This window comes from Phacochoerus africanus, chromosome 10, assembly GCF_016906955.1.
Source record: "Phacochoerus africanus isolate WHEZ1 chromosome 10, ROS_Pafr_v1, whole genome shotgun sequence".
In the NCBI taxonomy this organism is placed as follows: domain Eukaryota; kingdom Metazoa; phylum Chordata; class Mammalia; order Artiodactyla; family Suidae; genus Phacochoerus; species Phacochoerus africanus.
In genome coordinates this window covers 108,978,836-109,002,395 of record NC_062553.1, presented here as the reverse complement: position 1 = coordinate 109,002,395, position 23,560 = coordinate 108,978,836, and the positions used below count along the sequence as shown (strand labels likewise).

The 23,560-nt window shown below is 38.0% G+C and overlaps 1 protein-coding gene across 25 annotated transcripts in view; it reads right to left on the bottom strand.

Annotated features, from left to right (window-relative positions):
• CAMK2D (calcium/calmodulin dependent protein kinase II delta) overlaps positions 1–23,560 on the bottom strand; it is a 304,904-nt gene that overhangs the window by 198,004 nt on the left and 83,340 nt on the right. For all 25 annotated transcript variants that reach the window (XM_047798686.1, XM_047798680.1, XM_047798687.1 and 22 more), the window contains exon 3: positions 2,249–2,308. In XM_047798686.1, coding sequence (XP_047654642.1) covers positions 2,249–2,308 — 60 coding nt within the window. The remainder of the gene's footprint in view (positions 1–2,248; positions 2,309–23,560) is intronic.

The following is a 23,560-nucleotide window of genomic DNA, read 5'->3' as shown; positions in this document are numbered from 1 at the left end:
CTGCCTGTACAGCTTTTTTTCCTAGAGAGCCAAATGACTTGCTTCCTCTTGATTTCTTCGGTTTCCACCCAAATTTCATTCACAAAAAAAAAGTCGTCTTGATCAACTATTTAAAATGTAATCCCCCAACGTACCCAATTTCCTTTCCCTGTCCTCTTTCCAAGTAATTTGCACAACCTGACATCCTCCACTTTGTTTCCAGACCATCTACCCCAATAATACAAGCTCCACAGAGGCAGGGATATTGGTCTGCTGTGTTCCCATTGTATTCCCAGAATATTCATTTGTTGAGTGAAAAAATGATATGAGTGAATTTTCCCAAGTTAAAATTTCTGAGATTGTGACTTGAAAGTTTAATCTATCTATGATGTATACCCGGAAGTACAGGATCACTAGAAATCTCTCTTGTGGTGAGAAATGGGTCTGAGAGTTCTAAGGACCTGAGGCAACCAAGGCCGCGACTGGTCCCTGAAAAAATACTATGTTGAGAAGTTTCCCCAGTGCTTCCTCACTTTCTCAGTACGGTTGTTCCGCATGGGGTAACAAAGTGAAAATCATTCTTATTTTAGTTTGGGTGTCTTTGGTTTGACCTTGGTCAGCTAGAGGCAATGGAGGCAACTGGTTTCATCATCTACCAAAATCGAGTTTCATAAAAGGATTCTGATTAAAAACAAAACAAACAAGCAAAAAACAACTCTCCTTCATTAGAATAACAAGCTCAGTAAACTAAGATTTCATTTTATCTGAAACCTGAGCAGAAAAGTACTCTCGGAACGACAGGGCATCATGCTGTATAATTTTCCTTCAGCCAATATTATGGGCTGAATGGTGTCCCTCCAAAATTTACATTGAAGTCCTAACTCCTAACAACTCAGAGCAGCCTGTATTTGGAGCTTGTGTCTGCAAAGGAGGAATGAAATTGAAATGCGGTCATTGGGGTAGACCCTACCTCAGAATGACTACATGAAGAAGAAATTAAAACGGAGGCATCAAACAGAAGGAAGACCATGTGAGAACACAAGGAGAAGACGGCCATCTGCAAGCTAAGGAGAGGTCTCAGACGAAACCAATCTTCACTACACCATGATCTCAGACTTCTTGTTTCCAGAGTTGTGAGAAAATACATTTCTCTGTTTAAGCTACACAGTCTGTGGTGCTTTGTTACGGCAGCCCTAGCAAACTAATACAGCCAACTGAGCAATGCCATGGACTTCTATCAGAGGAAAAAGCCATGTTTGTAAAGAGGCATATTTACATTTCAGAGGTTGTTTTGTTCTCTAAGCCAGAAAGAGATGCTCTGCTAATGCTTCAGATTTACTTGGCAGTGTCTATTTACTCACTTATGGACCTAAGACGTACCCACAAAAGTCAGGATACTAAAGAATCTGAGAGAGAATGGATATGTGTATACGTATGACCTGGTCATTTTGTTGTAGAGTAGAAATTATCACAACCTTGTAAATTAACTATACCTTGATAAAACATAAAAAAAAAGAGAGAGAGAGAGAGAGAACTGCCCATGGGTGGGGGGGGGGAGGAGAGACAATGAAGGAAGAGAAACTGAATGGTCCTATACATAAAGCTAAAGAATTCTGAACCTTCTCAGTGAAGGATTTTGCCAATTCTATACTGCATTTTTACTCCCTCTCTCACTCCTTCTACATCAGAAATATTTTGGTTAACAATTCAACTGACAGAGCTGGGATAGTAACATTTTCCCAAAATAATCAAAACTACTATCACAGAACACAGCATCTGATTTTTCTTTGTTTCTTTCCTCTATGTCTGATATTAATATCTAAAAATTTTGAACATTATCATGCTATTAAATTCAATAGGGATAATAGTCTAAAATAATTTTACTAGTTTCTGGAATAGAATCAATGATTATGAGATAAACATTGTACAGGACAGGTGAAAAGTAATTTAGCTGACTAATACAATGTCATAAGTTCTGTCTCTCCATATTTCAGCAGCAGCAGCTAAACTACTCTTAAAGACACATAAAACACTGTTCAACCAATAATTCCTTATATTATCTTTAAAGCATTCATATAAAAGAACTACTTTTTGAAAAACTCTTCAAAACCTTTAAAGAATCAATGTAACCAAAATCAAAAGTTAGGAACCTATTTGTCAATAATTGTAAGTATTCTAGTTCATTAAATTAACATTTTTTAACTATTGTAAAATTACATAACATAAACTTTTAAGTAATATTTAAAATACACTGAAAACCTTTCCTTACCAATATTGGGGTGCTTCAAAAGACGGCAGATTCTAGCTTCCCTTTCCAGTTTTTGATGATCTGTTAAAAAAATAATAAAAACAGAAAAATAAAATCCCAATATTTAGCAAAAAAGATTAAATGACAATAAACAGCATATCAAAATAACATAAAGCCTTTACATTTACTTATCCTTTGATATCTTTTTTTTTTAAAGTCATCATTTGAATTTGGAGTTAGGTGAACACAATAGCCTAAAATCCTAATATTCTTTTTCATTGGCTTGATGCTTGATAGAGTAAAGTATAGAATAGAGCTGAATTTAGACTTGAGCTGGGGAAAACAGTAAAAATGGCACAAAACAATAGTATTCTTTTTTTCTTTTTTTTTTTTTGTGTGTGTGTGTGTGTTTGGATTGGAAGACTCAGTGTATTTAAGATAGCAGTTTTCCTGAAATGGTCATAGATTTAACACAATTCTTTTTTTTTTTTTTCTTTTCCCACTGTACAGCAAGGGGGTTAGGTTATCCTTACATGCATACATTACAATTATATTTTTTCCCCCACCCTTTCTTCTGTTGCTGCTGAATAGCATTGAGAACTTTGTCTAGATACTCATGTTGCAACAGTATTCTTTCTTTTTTTACCCTAACTTATAGTCTCACAACAACTTAAATAAGCCAATATAGACATACACATTTAAGCAAAGGATACATATCTGGCAATTGGAATGCCAATGGAACCAGTGCTAAATAGGGTTAATTACAGTTTACCCCTAACAACAGAGTGTTCCCTGTCCAGTCATATTTTCCATCAATCACTCTTCATACAAGTTTTGGTCCAATTCCCTAGATGTATGATACTTTTCGTACATCAACTCCCAAATCTCCAAACTGCTTGCTCATCTCCATCGTCTTCTCTGTCTAACCATTTCTTTGAAGAGGCATAGACCACTGTAAAAACTTTCTGATACTATTTTTAAAACTATCTGATACTATTCTTTAGTTCCTTTGCAGTAATTCATATCACATAATTATAACCAAAATCACTAGCTAAAATGCAAATTCTTGGCAGAGAGAGGCAAGAACACAGGAGAAAAACATGTTGACATCTTAAGAACAGTACGGTGGGGTGGTCCTCAGTCGGAAGCCTTTACAAATAAGACCTGATTTAAACCTTACAATAGCCTCTAAGATAGGTGATATTATTATCCCTACTTTACAAGGACAAAAACGAAGAGATTAAGATTATAAATTAGTATGTGGAATCTATCAAATCTGCCCTCATTAGATAGTGTCATAAAACAGCCTTAAGGGACTAAGGCAGGTCCCTAACCTAACAACCCACACAGTTTATGCCAATGGTCCTCAAACACTGTGGTCTCAGAATACCTAACACTCTTAAAAATTATCTAGGACCCTCCCCACACACCCATCAAAGCTTTTGTTTATATGGATTAGGTTTATTAATGTTCACTGTAGAAATAAAACTGAGAAAAACTTTATGTATTTATTAATTCACTTAAAAACAATAACAAACCCACTATAGCAACATAAATGACTGCATTTAATTTTTAAACATTTGGAAATAACTGAAACTTATACAAAATTTAAAGCATAAAGATAGTACCAGAGGTTTGTCAATTTTGTTTACCTTTTCAAAGAACCAACTCTTGGTTTTATTGATCAATGGGAAAGAAAAAAAGTGTGTTGGCGGACATAACAATAAAAAAAAAAGGAGTAATACCAAAAATACCTGTGTACTATTTTTTCAGATACATTATTAACATTTTACCCATTTTTACATCATTTATGCTCTCCCTGTATATGTTCATGTATATGTATGTATGTTTATCTAATTGACACATGTATATAAAATATATAAATGTACACTTATATTTCTACCTAAAAGTTTTTTATCAATCAGTTGAAAGTAAGTTATGAACATCAAGTCCTTTAATTCTAAAATTTCAGTGTGTATAACTAGGAACTATGATACTTCTCATAATCATACTAGTTATCAACTTCAACAAATTTAACACTGAGACAATACTTTACTATCCACACTCCAATTTTGTCACTTTAACCCAAAGATGTCCTTTACAACATTTTTCCCTTTATTTCAGGATTCAGTCTTGGGTCAGACGTGGCACTTAGTTGTCATTTCTCTTTAGCTCCTTTAATCTAGAATATTCCCACAGTTTCCACTTGTCTTCTATGACCTGACATTTTTGAAGAGGACCATCATGTTATATTTAAAGAGAATATTTTAAATTTTGTTTTTTTTTCAAATGTTTGCTCATGATTTGATCTGGGCTATGCATTCTCAGCTACAATACAGACCATCACATCTGGAGGGAGACACTTGTTCAAAAGCTCCTCAGAAGTGAAGGTACCTTGGATCTCCAGGTCAAGGGGCTGTTGAATTTCTTTACCAAAGAATTATTTATTTTTCTTTTGTAACACATGAGCATGTAGGGAGACATTTTAAGACCATGAAAATATTCTGTGCTTCATCAAAATGTCCCTTTAGATTTTAGCATTCAGATTCTTGTCTGCACCCATCTTTACTATGATGATAGCAAAATGCTGATTTTCCAACTCTAGCATAGTAACATACTTTCCATGGAAAATACTATATTCCCCTCTCCTCTCCAAAAAAATGAGAAGAGTGGCACTGCTAAGTTTTGCAGGATCTTTGATGTCTGGCTCAGTAGATGACAGCCGTATTCTCATGTTTGCTTCTATATTCCGTATGCCACAATATGTTTGGGAGAAGTACATGAAGATAATCTGACGCACAAGAATATATAGTTGGATAAGGAAGAAATATCAAAATAGATTTTTTGGATAATTGTGGATGTCATGCCTGAATATTATACTAAAACTCAATGAATACTATTTTCTTAAAGGTTAGTTCCAAGTGAAACCTGAATAAACTTTATGAATAAACTTTATGAATCATATCAGTGAAGTTATGGACTTTTAATAAAGTTTTCAACATGGAACATTATCCAATATAACAAAATTTTACTCTGCTACATTAAAATCCATTGCTCTTTCACTATGAGTCTTTTACTCAGGCCCATAATTTTACACCATGATGCAGCAGGCATTTGAAAAATAATGATTAATATGTTACACAGTTGTTGCAAATGTTGACACATTTCATTATACACTATCAGAAATGTAATGATTGTTAATATTACCACGAATCTCACCAGAAAATTCGTTAATATCACCACTAATCTCACCAGGAAATTCTTTACATTTGGTAATCAGTCTAGTTCTCATGGGCAAATGCAAGTTTTCCAAAATTCTAATTTTTGTTTGAAAGCTTCAATTAGGTCAATGGAAATAAATGTTTTCCTTGAAGTGAGAGGCTCATTTTGCTCATTTTCGAGAAAATGTCAAAAATCTAAATCTGAATTATCACAGTTGTTCAGCTGTTATTTCAAGTAAAAATGGTATCCCATGAAAAAACAGCTCATTCAGCTTCCAACTCAAACAACTGTGCAGGTACTTTCCCTTGAGATAATCATTGCACTCTGACATGGAACAGAAGTGCTTTATGTATTATTCCCACTGATTCATGCAGAATGTTCCAACTATGTGTGATAGAAGGTTAAGATTTAATAACAATAATTTTAATTGGTTCAACAGGTCAATCAAGTGAAATGATTTTTTTTGTTGTTGTTGTGGTTTTCTTTTTTTCTCTGAGAACATGTTGAAAAATACAAAGTCCAATAGCATAGTTTGATGGCACTGTCTTAGTTCATGCAAAGGCCTCAGCAGTTTTATCCACTATTTCTTTTCCATTGTGTGCAAATGTCAGGAGATACCAAAAAGAGCAAATAATGTCTTAATTTTAGTATGAAAATAGTTTTGACCCTATAGATCCCCTAAGAAGATTCTGGGGATTTCTGGATCTGCAGGCCACACTGTGAAAACCACTGTATATACTATAAAGAACTACTTCAGGAGTTCCCGTTGTGGCTCAGTAGGTTAAGAACCCAACTAGTATCCATGAGGATGAGGGTCTGATCTCTGGCCTTGCTCAGTGGGTTAAAGGCTTGGGCGTTGCTGTGAGCTGAGGTGTAGGTCACAGACACAGCTTGGATCCTGTATTTCTGTGGCTGTGGTGTAGGCAGGCAGCTACAGCTCCAATTTGACTCCTAGCCTGAGAACTTCCATATGCCATGAACACAGCCCTAAAAAGACCAAAAAGAAAAAAAAAAAAAGGAAAAGAAAAAGAAGAAAGAAAACCAAAAAACAACTATTTCATATAACACTTATTTTTTTTTGGCAATTTAGGAAAATATTTTAAACATATATAGTGTTAGAAATAGCCTAGAAGGAGTGTTTTAAAAAATCAGTGCAGCAGAGGATAGTATCTAACAGTGTATCCATTATATCTGGATTACCAAATATAAAGACAGATATTCTCTGGCCTTACCAAAGACTAGAACTACAAGCACTTCAAATGAATATAAATTCTTCCAACTCCCTATCTAATAGTCTTCTTTCTTCAAACAAGCTACTCTAGAATACTGTTTTTTAGAGATATACCAGTAAACACAAAATGTTAAACTGTATTTCAAAAATGCTTCTAACATCATCTTAAATATTTTTAAGTATCATATGCAAAGTATATGAAAAACACACTTATAGGAATTATAATTTTGTTATGGAGATAACAAAACATACAGTTATATATTTATCATTTGACACATATAATTATGTGAAAATAAAGAAAAACAAGGTAGCAAAAGACCTTTATGGACAATAAGTGGTATAGAGTTTTAGCTACAGAGATGAACACAACTACAGAATTCTATACAGCCTATTCTTAAGGGCTGTGTCCCTGTAAACTTCCTATTTTGAACTCCTAACCCCCAGTACCTCAGAATGAGAGTGTATTTGGAGATAGGGTCTTTTTTTTCTTTCTTTTTAGGGCCGCCCCCATGGGATATGGAGGTTCCCAGGCTAGGAGTCAAACTAGAGCTGTAGCCGCTGGCCTATACCACAGTCATAGCAACGCCGGATCCTTAATCCACTGAGCGAGGCCAGGGATCGAACCTGCATCTTTATGGGTGCTAGTCAAACTCGTTTCTGCTGAGCCATGACGGGAACTCCAGGGATAGGGTCTTTAAAGTGGGTAATTAAGCTAAAATGAGGTCATTATGGTAGGCCCTAATTCAAGATGACTGGTGTCCTTCTAAGGAAAGGAGGTTAGGACACTGACAAGCCAAGAGGCAAGACCATGCGAAGACACAGGAAAAAGATGGCCATCTCTACAAGTCAAGCAGAGAGGTCTCCGAAGAAACCAACCCTGCTTACACCTTGATCTTGGACTTCTAGCCTCCAGAATTGGGGAAAATACGTTTCTGTTGTTCAAGTCACCTAGTCTGTGGTACTTTGTTATGGCAGCCCTAGCTAACTAATAACCTAAGTATTAGTTTTCTACTGCTATATAACAAATTACCAACTGATAAGCTTACAACAGTACACATGTTTAATCTTGCATTTTCTATGGATCAGGAAACTGGGCATAGTTTAACTGAGCTCTGCTTTAGGGTCTCTCACACAGCTGCAATGAAAGCATCAGCCAGGGCAGGGGTCTCATCTAAAATCCTGACTGGAAAGGACCTGCTTCCAAGCCCACGGAGTTGGTATTAGCTCCCAGCTGGCTGTTGGCAGAAGGCTGCTCTCACTTCCTTGCCATGTGCCACCATGGCACCTTGCTTCATCCAAGACACCAAGGAAGACTCTGCTGGCAAAACAGAAGTCACTATCCAGCCTAATCACAGAAGCGACAGCCCATTGCACTTGTCATATTCGATTGGCTAGAAGAGTGTCGTTAAGCTGACCCACTTTCGAGGGGGAGGTCAGGGGATACAGGGCAGGCAAAGCAAGAATCACCAGTGCCACCTCAGAAGCTGTCTACTGCAAGGGACTCCAAATACTGAGATTTTCATGTGCTTCTCTCTGATAAGCAGCTTCACTCCCTTTTTATGCCAACAATCACATAACTTAGTAATCTCCTATGAATCATAAGGCATCCTGCATTTGCCCACTGGGGCATGTTTTGACATCTCAAACATGATGAAAGAACTAAAGTTTTCATTAAAACCAGAATTTAGCAATAATGGAAATGCTTATCACCTGGTGTGTTTCACACTCATCATCCAGTTCACAACTTTAGTGGGAGGAAGTAGGTGAGGAAGAGTGATTAAGTGCCTATTATTACAGAAAGTACACTTCCGTATTTATCCTGCTAAAGAGAAGAATTAGTTTTTCATTTAAAATTTCCTTTACTTTTATAATTCGGTGGGCAACAAAAATCACACACCCTACCAGCTCTCACAACTATGATGGTAAGAGGCAGACAGATGACAAGAAAGACATCCATAATACTGTTTATCACCATTTGAAGATTTCCTTTCATTATCCACACACCCTGCAGCTAGAGTAGAACCCGCTTCATTTATCATTTACTATTTATTAGAGTATTCAACCTATAACAGTTTGGTTTTATCCTTCCTTTGAAGCAGGGTCCACAATGTTATATGAATAAAAGTATAACCCTTTCGGCTGCAATCTTGTCAGGTCTGATAAGGTACATTCTGTGAGCCATGTATGGTTAAAGTCCTACTGTATAAAAATGCCTTAAGGAAAATATATTATCATTCAGTTCTGGCATAGAATCAGTAGGGAATAGTATTACTCAGTATGGAGAACTGTGGATTTTAAAGCAGGATCTGAAAATTTTGTGAAAATATAGTTATTTCTTCTCAGTTTTAAGGTACTTTTGGATACTTATTTAACTTAATAAGATATTTTATTTCCAATTATGTGAAAAATGCAAATTTGGCCTACTGAAATATATCCTGTTCCAAATCAATTTTTTTTTTGTCTTTTGTCTTTTTTAGAACCTCACCCACGGCATATGGAGGTTCCCAGGCTAGGGATTGAATCAGAGCTACAGCTGCTGGCCTATGCCATAGCCACAGCAATGCAGGATCTAAGCCGTGTCTGTGACCTACCTACACCACAGCTCACGGCAACGCCGGATCCTTAACCTACTGAGCAGGGCTAGGGATTGAACCCGCATCCTCATGGATACTAGTCAGGTTCTTTAATCACTGAGCCACAACAGGAACTCCCCAAATCAAATTTCAATCCTTATGCAACTCTGATCACAAATGAAATTAAAGTACTAGCCTTGAATCACTTTCACAGAGCAATAATAGGAGTATCATTAAGGCTACATCAAGCAACAGCTGGTTTATCTGGCAGCATCAGGGAATAAGTTTCATCAATAAGTAAATTTCAAAAGCAACTACCTCCTCACCAAGGACAAAGTTTTAAAATGTTAACATTTCAGGAGGGGCGAATCTAAAACTCATTGCTCTTTTATATAGATAACACAGAACTCAATCTTTTTGACACCACAGGGTCATCATTATTAGTTTTAGTTAGTATTTTGCCACATTTCAGTGAAGACCTCAGAGGCTGCTGAGGTGTGAAAGCCCCCAGGTCACTGCCCTGTGTCTCAATCTGCCCCTGTCCCCATATATGGAATCACTTTGCCAGCACAGGCAATGGGAAGAGGTGGTTTGGGCAGGAGAAGGAGTCTGGCCTTCTGTCATAATTGGTCACTGTCTCCCACCTAGTCCTCAAAACATATGTACACAGACACACAAACATATACACATGTGAGTATAAACATACATCCTAAGAAAGTCATGGATTTGCTAGCCAAGAGAGTTTTAACTCTTCTAGCTCCTCCTCCCCACAAATAGATTCCCAACCCTAAAATAATCTTACACAAAAATTAGGGAGGAGCTGCTTTTGAGGCCCATGAAAATGCAAAGTTTAAAATCCAGCTCCATCACTTCCTTTTGTCCCTCTGGCCTTTGAGCTTCCCAGGTTAAGCTGCTGCCTTCCCTGCTCCTATCTTCTTGGCTCTTCCCTGGCCCTGATGCTCCTGTTTGAGAGCAATGCCTCAGATCTATTTTAATCCTGCTTCTCTGGCTTCTGCACTACAACCACCCCAACTTGATCCTCAACTTTTTTTCACATTTGTTCGGCTTCTAAGATTCTACAGTCTCCAGTAAGAGACTCTCCTGTTTTCCCTCTAAAACTAAACTTGGCTGGTTATCCATTTTCAGAGGAGGGAAGAGTAAAAAAATGGATATAAACCACTGCACATTTTTATTACTGCAACTTTTTATTATACCTTTTCTATTTCTTCACACTTTTTTGCTACCAGCTCCTACTGATTTGAGTTTCACCAGCAAGGATATAAAAAAGTAGAATAATCACAAATAACCTAGTGGTGAGAACCTAAAGAGATCTCTGAATAAAAGGTACAATCTTTAGTTTACAGATTTTGGAGCCCTATAATGTGGCTACTTATATAGAGGTCTTATTCCTGGAGGCTTTGGAATTATATTCTGAATACATTTTTCTTGTTAGAGAAATTTACTTCTAGCTAAATGGGGCCTTCCTCTGGTAGGAATATAAATTCTGTCCATTTAAGTAGGTCACATTTAAAACCACACTGTAAGTCAGAAGGAACTATTTAAAGATTCACTTCATTATAAAACCTGAGCATGATGTATACAGATTTAAAGCTGTCATCCTCATGTAACAAAACATTTTTTAAATTCATAATTAAATACTATACTTTCACTTCACCCAATTATTGTAACTATGTTTGATCCATACCATAAAACTGATTTTTTTAAACAGTGTATCTGACCTAGATTCTTTCTGACATCAGGTATTGGTCACTCCCCATTACTTTGGCTGCCCACTTAATAATCCTAGAGGGGTGGAAAGATCTCAGGTTTTAGAGCAGAGCAGACAAGAATTACAATCTGAGCCTTCCACTTACTCCTAGCTAGGCGTCAAAGTTCCTTGACCTCTCAAAAGATTCATCTATCAAATGGGCATAAAATATCTAGCATCAGGCACTGTATCTAGAACAAAGCAGGAAATCAACAAAATACAGTATCATCATTAATACTAAAAATCTGTTCAACTTTAAAAAAAACTAGATTCATAAAACATACATTAAAAAGCATACTAATTCCATATTATTCATTTTACATGCACTCTAATGTATCATGAAAATAGATTCTCTATAAAATCATACAATTATGCTATTCAGGCCACTGATAATTGAAATAGTGGGAGAACCATCGATATCAGTGGTCAAAAAGAGACAAAACAATACAGTAAACTATGCACAAAAACTTATTCAGTATCATGGTAAATTCTACATAGCTCAAAAATAAACAAGAACAAAAGGAAAAATTTCTATTTGCCCATGTGTAAAGCTTTTAAACAAATTAACTAATGACATACAAACTCACTATATTCTTTTACTCATCTATTTCATGCATCTGAAATAAATGCTGTTTGGATAAATAATTTATCATATAATACTGTTTCAGAGGGAGCTGGCAGATAATATATTTAGCCTAGACCCTAGATCTGTAGAAGAATGCAATCCGATGGCACCATTCTTTAATTTTCCTCCAAGGGAAATATTTTCCCTCTTCCACCACAATAATGGCAATCCTGTCTGAGACATGGCGTGCTACCTGCTATGAAAATAATGCTTTAAACAAAATTATGCAAATAGAAAACAATCTCTATCTTATGAGGCTTTTATTCAGCACGAATTGAAACGAGAATACATGTTATAGCCCTTTTAAAATTCCAAGCAAGAGCAAACATTAGTTTACATACAATACTTTCATATAAATATTTATTATCTGATTTTGTAGAATATCTACATAGCTACCAAAAATGTAGTGAGGAGATGGGACCACTCTCTTCAGACCTAATGGAAGTCTTAGGCGAGCCTCTTGGTAAGCCTCTCCTGGTTCTAAGTGATGGGCTTAATTTTTTGTTTGTTTTGTTTTGTTTTTGTGTCTTTTTGCCTTTTCTAGGGCCACACCTGTGGCACATGGAGGTTTCCAGGCTAGGGTCTAATTGGAACTGTAGCTGCCAAGCCTACACCAGAGCCACAGCAATTCAGGATCTGAGCCGAGTCTGCGACCTACACCACAGCTCACGGCAACGCCGGATCCTTAATCCACTCAGCAAGGCCAGGGATCGAACCCACAACATCATGGTTCCTAGTCGGATTCGTTATCCACTGAGCCACGACGGGAACTCCAGACTAATGAATTTGAACTAACCTGTTATCCTTTGGGAGAGGTAGCAGGAGCATAACCACAGAACTCAGGTTCAGGGCACATAGCGCTGCAAGGAGACTGTTGCTGGAGCGGTTTCCTCTAGCTGATAAGAAGAGATGGGCAAGAAGCCCTGCTTACACCCTTGTAGCACTAAGTGACCTCAGCCAGCTCTCCTCCTAGGTTTGCAGCCTCTGATGGCTTTGCTATCTCCCTCTCAGGGGTTGCCTCTGCCTGCTTGTGTGCTACTCATTCTGCTAACATGACGGTATCATTCTCTGCATGTTCTAGGGCACAGAACTAGTTTTGGGAAGGTCACCAGAGAAGTCCATCAGGAGAAGCACACCAGGAAGCCTAAGAAGAGAAGGATGGTATCAGGAACAGGTAGACAGCCAGGACAAGTGCCCACAGTAGGCCACAGTCAAGACTTGTCAACAAGAGGAGAGCAAAACCTTCCAAGATGACATTTAGGACACAAAGTGTTGGACTGAGAGTTCACACAGAACAGAAGACTGGGTGCCGACAGAACCATTTTAAACTGTTATGTCTTAAGTGGTTGTTAGTATAAAAAATCCTTATAAAAACAAGCTATGAGGATATTAGTTGGTACATATTAAGAATTAAAGATATTTCCATTTATCTGTATCTTTAATTGACCATCAATAATTTAATCTATACAATAACTTAAGTATTCTCATATTCATCCTGTAAAGAAGCAATGAGGTAAATTTTGTATATGTTATTCTGCCCTCAGTCTCCACAGTTTGGGCTATACTACAATACACTCTCCAGGTGTAGTTTTACTTATTTTGGAAGAATTTGCTACACAATTCCAACTTCCTGTTTAGGCATAACAGAGCTAAATGCCTTGAGACATATTCGATTAAATCTTTCAAGCTTATTACCTAGAGACCAAGGACCCAGAATGGAAACAAAGCATATACAAGCCATACTACCATTTTTTTCAGAAGCCCAGATGATTTACAAATAGTTGCAGAGTAACGTAAGAGAGCATTAGCTTCAGGGATGTGTTATTCCTTTTTAGCTTCTCTTATTGTGGTAAACGTATTTTGCTATTCTTAAATATGTTTTCCTAATAATTAGTACACACAATTCAAAACATGGGAAAAGTATAAAATACGTATATAGTTTTCTACAGGACATTTTTCCTTATTTAGTTTAATATTAACATTAAACTAGAGATAAATAACTTTCAATAATAATTGAGAAGAACGTAGGAAAGAAATATAAGAAAACATGGATTTTTATATTTCCTGTCAGCATCTGGAACATTCAGTTATTCATTTTTCTGTGAACGAGTTTCCCTCAGAGGTAATGGTAAGGCTAACAACGCTTAACATTCAGGGCCTTTCAGATGTACTGACACTGAAAGGATCTTAGCTATGGGATCATGTGTTTTCATCACTTTCAAAATAAGATACTTGGAGTTCCCGTCATGGCGAAGTGGTTAAAGAAACCGACTAGGAACCATGAGGTTGCGGGTCGGCCTCTGCCCTTGCTCAGTGGGTTAAGGATCCGGCGTTGCCGTGAGCTGTGGTGTAGGTTGCAGACGAGGCTCGGATCCCGAGTTGCTGTGGCTCTGGTGTAGGCCGGTGGCTACAGCTCCGATTCGACCCCTAGCCTGGGAACCTCCATATGCCACGGGAGCAGCCCAAAGAAATAGCAAAAAGACCAAAAAAAAAAAGATACTGTAGCACCATCAGTCAACATCATTATTTCTTTCCACTACCCCTCTTCCGTCCCCCATCACACTTGACTTTGTGTTGAGTGATACTGAAGTGGCCAGGAACATTGTCCCCTAGCTAAGGGAAAGCTGAGTTGAAGATACAATTTAGTTTGGATTTAATGATAAATTTACTCGGTCTGCAGTAACTTTAGGGTATAGTTATGTTATTGCTAGTCACCCTAATGTAGGAATGCTTTCAAAAATACATCCATGTCCCAAGCTGCCATGGCATGACAGGATGCTGCAGAGGTGGCATCATGATATAAACTTGCACTACACTTCACGCCCCAAGTCTGCACAGAGAAGGAAGAGCAAAGTTTACTTTTGTTATTTTCTGGATGTCATACTTTGTAGTGACCGTTGACTGTTTTCATTCTAAATATATAGTTACTTTTGAGTTTACGTTTGTATTTATAATTGTTTTCTCTTCCTTAGAGAATGCCCCAAATTGCATAAGCTTAAGGCCCTACTAAATCCAGACCCACGCTCTTTATTATAATTAGGGAAAAAATTGGGAGATAAATTATTGTTTAAAAGATCACATATAATAAAATACTTCACAAGATATATAATATTAAATTTCTTCTTTAAGGTAACATTCATTTATAAAACTATCCATTAAAAAGCCATACGTGGAGTTCCCGTCGTGGCGCAGTGGTTAACGAATCCGACTAGGAACCATGAGGTTGCGGGTTTGATCCCTGGCCTTGCTCAATGGGTTAACGATCCGGCGTTGCCGTGAGCTGTGGTGTAGGTTGCAGACGCGGCTGGGATCCCACGTTGCTGTGGCTCTGGCGTAGGCCGGTGGCTACGGCTCCGATTCGACCCCTAGCCTGGGAACCTCCATATGCCGCGGGAGCGGCCCAAAGAAATAGCAAAAAGACAAAAAAAAAAAAAAGCCATACGTATCTTATATTACATTAGTCATGAGTAATCAACCATAGGGTAAAGATCACTATGTTGAAAACGGGGGGGGGGGGGGGGGGGGATGGGTCTCAGTAGAGGCTCTGCCAGGAATAAGGGCTAAAAATGGCAAATCTTATATATGTGAAAAACTATACTTATTCCTTTCTATCCTATGAGAATACTACAAATTTGAAATAACTTATCTTTATAGTTAGAGGAAAAAATTCCTATGTCAGATTTGGTACTTAAACACATTATTAACGTATTTGTTAAACATTTCTATTAAGCAGACATAGGACAATAAATTATGTTTCTATGTAAAGTAACTTACTATAGCTACTCATGAACTAGTAATTAAGCTAGAAATTATTGGTTTTAATAATACGCTTCAAATTAGAGAAGAAAAGTGAAATTATCATTTATTAAAGTGGACTCCCCAAGTTTAAAAATCCAAGACACCTAAAATTCTTGCCTCTACATTTTTAAATCATATATTCCTAGTTTACCATGTTTTATGGATACTTTTACTTCCTACCTACACAAATATGAGGCTTAATGTAGCCACCTAAATGAGGGGAAAAAAAGACACTATTGAAACAAGATGAAACTGTCTTACTTTTAGCTGAAATCCTGAAAGCTACACGCAAAACAACTGTCAGGTACACAGTGCTAACGCCATATCTTCAGGGCTTGCCAGGAAGTCAGTCGAAGCCCTTCTGTCATGAGCCCGTTGCTCATTTCCAGCTATATGAGGCAGGTAATGAAACCACCAGGAAGAACTGCTGTGGATGGAGTTGTCAGAACACTCTGCATTCCCTCCACCAAGGCTGGAATGGAGCTTACGCAAGGGACTGCATTATGATTGAAAGGGGTGACTCAGAGAAGTATTAGAAGAGGTTTATCCCTTAGATTTTGAGAAAAATAAGAATGGCTACCTATTTCAAACCTGACTCCAAAGGCATAAAATTGTGGTTGCCTAGCTGCTGTGGAATTGCAAAGCAAAGAGATCTCTACGGTTGGGCTATATTTCTGCCAATGGCAAGATAAAGGTGTTTTTAGGAAACCAGACTGTGAGCCCATAGGAGGGACTGATAGTTTTATAAGAGACAGTCCTCAAGAGGCCCATCTGGGGAGGCAATGTGATCCCAAGAGAGTGGAATGCCAAAAGCTCAGGATCTAGAAAGTCAGTTAAAAGCATCCAGGCAGGGGAAGCATAGCCATCACCAACATAACTATCAACAGAGGTTCCTAGGAGGAATTGTCCGAAAACCCACAAAACAGCCCCATGGGAAAGAGTCAGCAATCATGCATCCATCAGATGGCAGCAGTGCAGATTACAACTGTACCACTGAGATCTGACTTGCACAGCTCCTTATAGCTCTGTCCTGAAGGACCACAAACAGCAACCAGTAAGTGGGAGAGGAAGTGAGGTAACAAAAAGTATTGTGTACCACCCACCTTCCCTGGTCCACGGAGAGAGCAGGGAAGACTCCCAAGCTTGAAACAGGCCTGACCTGGGAGAGGGGAGAAGCTGTAAATGATACTACATTGGTCAGGACTTTTACATTTCTGAAAGGAGATTTTCTTGTGAATAAAAGGAACTGTAAAGCTCTGAAATCTCACCAAGACTTCATCAGGGACAAAAGTGAATATGTACAGTGGGTCTGAAGGAGCTTCAGTGGGGTGTAAATGATGTGATTATTTTAATACAATAGTCATAGATTATAAATATTTTAACAAATCTGTAATCATCTAACAGAACTTGGATTTACTGAATATTGTTATTTCCTTCACATCATATTCGTCTGCTTTCAGAGCTCCATGTTCAATTTCCTTTGGAAGCAAAGCTATGAACAAGAATGTAAGTAGACTACATGAGAGCACCCCATGTGTGCTTTTCGATCACCTAAAATTCTTCTAGATGACTTACACTTTAAAAGTGTATCATCTTATTCTTTCCGATCCCAAAACTATAATGCATCTGAAATGCAGGTAAATTCCTTGGATCTAGGCCACATCCATGGCATATGGAAGTTCCCAGGCTAGGAGTCAAATCCCACAGCCACAGCAAATGTGGGATCCAAGCTGTGTCTGTGACCTACACCATAGCTCACAACAGTGCTAGATCCTTAACCCTCTGAGCATGGCCTGGGATCAAACCCATATCCTCATGGATACTAGTCGGGTTCTTAACCTGCTGAGCCACAACGGGAACTCTGAGAGTGGCATTCTTATTTCATTACCATTCTAGACGTCATGCTCATCATTCACTGGGAATGAATATTCATCTTTTACCTAGAATGCTCTGTCTCAAGTAAGTGCTGCATCATTTAGAACATGCGTTTGGCAATTGCATGGCATTACAAACTGGGCCAGCTCTAAAGCAAGAGCTTTCTGAAACCCTGCCTGGTCCAAGGCCCACAGTTTACAAGGCGGCATATTAAATGCTGCCTAAATTGACTTTGGTTCCTCTCAACTCTGAAAAGAGGAAGACGTTTGCCTCTATGTTGTGAACTTTGAAGCTGTCATGCAAAAATCTGTCCCAGACTGACAACTTGAAGTTAATGTCCACCCCACATGAAATGAAGAGACCCACTGCTCAGCTGCAGTTGACAGAGTGACATTGAAAACAACTTCTGATTTGTGCTAATCCACAGATATCATCAGAATCAAAATAAGGCTCCCTGGCAGCTGTAAAGGAGGCAGGGGAAGCCCTAGGAGTTTACTGGGGTTTTTTTGCATCACAGTTAAAAGAAATCAATAGCTGCGTCTCCACAGGGAATAAACTCCAGAGGCACTAGAGAGAAACTCATACTATTTGCTCCTTAAAACCTGAGACTCTAGGAATTCTGCCAAGTGACCTGGAAATATGGGACTGTGACCAGAGGCCACTGAAAAGAGCATCCTGCATTAGCTTCTTGTAGTAGAATCAAATATACAGTGATAGTGCACCCTGCGTATTCCACCCTTGACAACTCGCTCATCTCCTACACAAAAAACCTTTTTTCCTTTTGACATAATTATTCCTGACTTGTTTGTTCCCATTCTTGTTCCTTTTATTCTAATATTAGTTTGGAAAATATTATAAAGATGACAGACTCTAACTAGAAATACACATATATACACACATGTGTGTTTTATGCATACACGTATCACAAGACATGTTTCCACCATATTTTCTTAGCCTTTTTGCTTCTAACTTCTATGCTGAAAACTCCACCTAGTCCTGCTTTATTTTACCCCATATTCCTGCTTGAAAAACAGTGGCAGTGCTGGTAAATGATTTAAGCTTAAGAACAAAGACCTAAAGGCATAAGTTATTCATGTGGTCAGCTGAATGAGGACATAATGCGTTGGTCTAAGCATGCCAGATCTGTGCAGATAGGCACGCCATTTGCACAGCATGATATGTCCTCTGAAGAATAAGAGGAAGATGAGCCTCATGACCCCAAGGGGTTTATGAGGGGTCATTTGTGGGATATGCATTAGCAAGCTAGGAGAATGGAAGAGCAAACCCGAGGCACGTGAGGTTGCTGCAGATAGCACAATGGTGTCTGCACAGGCACACTGGAGATTCTCTAGAATGCTATGCATAGATAGCTGGAGCCAAGCTTCCTCAATGCTAATGATTGTTAAATGCCTAAAGGTCAGAATAAAACCTTAATCAGCTACCGGCTAGGTGACTTTTAAAATAATTTGAAAAAACCCTGTATCCTGCACCTACAACCCCCTCTTCACTTGATGTATTCCTAAAAAGCACAATAAAAGCATTGTGGTTTCCTGAGGTGGGGCTCTTGGTCCCTGAGACCTTGAGTCCCCCGCTTCCCACCTTGAATTAAGATAAATGTCTCTGTGTCTTGTTTTATGTTAACTTTTTCCTTAAGTTTTGCAGCACCCATCCTTCAGCCCTCACCTGCTGAGCTGGTCTCAGCACACATGATGCGTTTTAGCTAAAAGAAATAAATAGCATTTAAAACACCACTACACAGATATACCATTATTTACATTTTGATGCAGGTTTTGCTAGTCTTTTTCTATGCATATGTATAACAGACTCCTTTTGGCTTTAGAATCATAGCTTATACACTTTTGTAGATTGCCTAAATCCCTCCATCAATGGCTTGGTACAGAGGTGGCGGACTGGCTGGCTAGGTGAATGATCAAAGCTTACAAATCTGAATTTTGGGAGAGGGTATATCCCTTTCAGACAAAATATATTCCAGTCATACTCCCCTCTGTGCGATCTCTGTCAAAACGATGTGACTAATTGGATCTTCAAAATGTTTGCATAAATGGGAAGTTCTCATGGAATCAGAGGAAAATTAATTATTCTGACTAAAAAGTTCACTTCTGAAAGAAAAAACATGAGAGTGCTCTGGAAATCATGAACACACAAAGGTAACTATGGTCACTGAGTCACACAGGTAGTTGTGAAAGTTTACAAAATGTGTGGGCCTTTTATGAAAGTAAAAGCAAGGAAATCTTTCATGTAAAATAGCTGTGTTGTTTACATCTTAATTTATCATTACACTTTATTCATCGATGTCTACCTTTTGTCTCTTGGTAAGCCAAAAAGATCTTTGCAGATCTTCTTGTTCTATGTGATTAAGACATGATTCCTGTCTTCTTGGAATGTGCAACTCAGGTGGAGAGACTCCTTGAGCTCTGATTTTGATATATCTATATATTGGCCAACATATAATGAAAATACAGGGGAGATATCACTCAAAATCCAGGCTATCTCTACCACACAGACTATTCAAACCTTATGAAATATTTATTTGGAGTAAGCAGCTCCCCCCGCCTTCCTCCAGCAGTCCCCTCCACCCCAACTATTCATCTATTTTATTTGTTAAAGACTTGGCATCTAGCTGATCTTCCACTTCACCTACAGCCAGCCAACATGCTGGGCTACCTGAATAAGCACATGGGTAACTGGCCACAGCCTCTCAGTTCCTTGACCTCTTTGTCTCCAAAGATCATCTCTGCTCCATTTCAGTCACCATTCTTGCTGTCATTCCTTGAAGCTTGGCCATCCTCCTCCAGAAATAGAAAGGTTAAAAATCCTGATCTCTAACCACCTAGGTAATCTAACTCTTTTTGGAAACCATCAGGACGACCAGTTAGTTCACTGACTCTTCCACTTTTCACAACCCATGATTTACTTTCCTCCACATCCCTGTGCACTCTGCTCCAGCCATTCTGTCTGGCCTTCTTTGAGTTCCTCAAATGTGCCATTAAGTTCTCCTCCTACAAGTGCATGCTATCCCACTGCTGGAATACTCCCTCTACCTCTCTTTAATTTACACCTACTTATTCTCCACACTCCAAAGCAAGCAAATTTTCTATTGAAGGAAACCATTTCTAATATGCTGAAATCCCCTATTATTATTGCTCACACATAGCAAAAATTGCACTTCATAGTTATCACATTTGTGATTTTCAAATTTAGTTGTTAGATTTTTTAAATGATCTATCTCTGCAATAAACTGTAAGGTCCAGTACAGCAGGATGTGTTGATTTTTGTTCACCATTTTATACCCTATACCTAAGACAGCATCTAGTTTATAGCAAATAAGCAATAAAAATGTATTCAATGAGTTTGGGAATAAACAGGGGAAAAGTGCATAGAATAAACAGGAAAGTAGGAGTGAAAAAAGAATGGTTACTTCTCCTGATACAACTTAGCTTACTTCCTTCTCTAGGTGGCCACAGAGATATGAGGATAACTCAGTCAGTCAGTCCAGAGGCTGCTCTGAGAGTCAGATAAGACAAAACCATGTGAATAAGAAAGCCCTGTGTCAGTGTTGGCCACTGGATGAGAACTGAGCCTAGATTCTCAAAAATGCAAGGCCTGTTGGACTGAGAAAGATGGGATTACTCATTAGATTGTACGTAACCTAAAATCTAGTTTATTATTTTATACACACACACATATGAAATACAGGTCCTAAATTAAGGAGTATAATCATTAAAGTAAAAATAGCCCCAAGTATACAGAGAAAAAAGTGGCTTTTCATGGTAGCAGAACACAGAGAAATTTAAAGGAGATCTATTACTAGTGTCATATAGGAAATATGTATAAATATGCATAGAAGAGTATCTAGCAGTCTCTTGATTCAAGCTTCAAAGATCATTCAAATTAAAACTATGCAGATAATAACTAATTCATAGAATACCTTATCATGGAAGTAAAGATCTTAAAAGCTATGGTAAATTTTCAAACAAATGGAACCTTTTATAAGTTGATGGTTCTGGTCAGCTGAAAATCAGGTTACCCGAGGGTTAAATGAAAAATTGTTTTTTGTTTGAGTTGTCCCTGGAAGTCTTTATAAGCTATGTTAACACAAACGCCCCTTTTAATAAAGAGTTGTCCTGTGAAGGAGCAGCTTTTAGCTGCAGGCAGGCAGTAGGATGTGCACGGAGGTGGCAGGTAGATAGATGCTCTCCAACAGGCTTTGGTGGGACCCTGGGGAGCTTACATGACCTCACTGAATGCGAGTTCCCTTGGCTGTAAGAGGTGAAATCATAGCACCACAGGACACGTGCAAGACTCCAAAGTCTCTCAGGCATCTATCCTCCTCATGATATCCATGGGCTAGACACAGACCTTTTCCATTTCTCTGATTCTGTACTTGTTTCTGGAATTCTTTCTTGTTTATGACTTGGGTTGGAGGGGTTTTGTGGGGTTTTTTTGGTTTTTTTTTGGGGGGGGGGCTTGTTTGATTTTTTTGGTTCTGGGATTCTTAAAAGTCTAGGTGAAGGCCAAGTGCATCTAGCTCAAGGGTTTTCCCCTAGCCTGATATTTTTAAAAATATATTTAAGTATAAAATACAAACAGAAAACGACATATGCCATAAGTATATCATGCTATGATGTTTCATACAATGAACGTACCCATAGAACCAACACCCAGATCAAGAATAGAATCAGAAGCCTCCCAGACCCCACCTCCCATACCAGAGTAACCACTCTCCTGTCGAAATCACATAGATTTAGTGTGTTTCTGTACACACTAAATAATACAGTAAGCACTGTGCTTTGGTTTTATTTCATCCCCGGGATACACTCCATTCATATAATATTGTTCTGGAGTCTGGTGTTAGCAATATCACTAAGAGCTGGGAAAAAAATGTGTTAGAATGGATGAATGGGCAGATAAAAATACATCTAGGAAGTATAAAAGTCAGTTAATGCTAAAGAGCTAGACTTTTATGGGTTTGATGAAAACTGACACAACTTACTTTCTGACCACAACATGAATAAATAATGGAAAAAACCAAAAGCAGCTTATATTTACTAAACACAGACATGCTAGTATTCAATTTCTTATCTTCTCTACCTGCGGCTGTTGTTTAAAGACTTGCTTCTCCCAAGCCCCCCTTAATTCTTCTCTAGATGTTTGCTATACTGACTAGATTTACATTCCCCAGTTTCTGCTTTTCTGTTCCAAGTTGAGAAAAACAGTAACACGTGAAAAGAAAGAGAAATACTAGGTCATATCCCTTAACCACAGATAGGGAGAAATCAAATTTTTTAAAAGTTACATTGAGTTCTGACAACTCATTTTAGATGCAAATTTGAAATTAAAGCACAAGTAAGGAAACACACCTCTCCATTACAATAAAAAATTAAATTTCTTTGAAATGCTCAGCATACATTCTTTATGATAAGATCAATTTCATAGGAGCTTTCAGACTCAATTTTTTTTTTTTTTGGTACAAAAATGACAATATCCAAACCATTTAGGAAGTAATGAAGGAAAGTGAGAGAAGGAAGAAAGGGAAGGAAGGCCTCAGTTACACTCAGAGTGATGTATTTGAAGATCAGCTAAAAAAACACTTTAAAATATATATCACTAATATATACTGGAAAAAGCTGCAATATTTGGTCTATATACCTTTGCCAAGACTGGTAAAAATTAACTATACAAAAAAACCTAAGAAAGCTGTATTTAGGGATAAAGAACAGTGATTTTTTACAACTTACTACAAATGCCACTAACAGCACTAAAAACTTTTATCTGTCAAAAGCTTCATTCATGTCCAGTGAAAAAAAAATCCCATTAATTATTCTATGTGAAAATTCTATCCCAAAACCTCATAGTGGATTGAACTTTTCCTTCTTAGGTGTGCTTTGTTTTCGTTTGGAAATATTATTTCCAAATTAATATATTACAGAATATGACACCAACTTCTTTAAAGGCCTAATTATTGACAACTTGAGGAATTCCCCTCTACTAGTTGTATTTTCACTGAATGTTTAAGTTCCTTTCATTGAACAGGGTCTGTGGAAACAGAAGCAGAGGATATTTATAGAGATCGATACTTATACAAGAAAGAGGAAGGAAGGAAGATCAGGCAGTGTGAGATACTCAACTGTTAGCCAAGCCCAACAATGCCTCCACTCACTGCACACAGGAGACCAGCTCTCTGCAGCTGAGGCTGACCCTGGCTTCTGGAGGCTCTGCT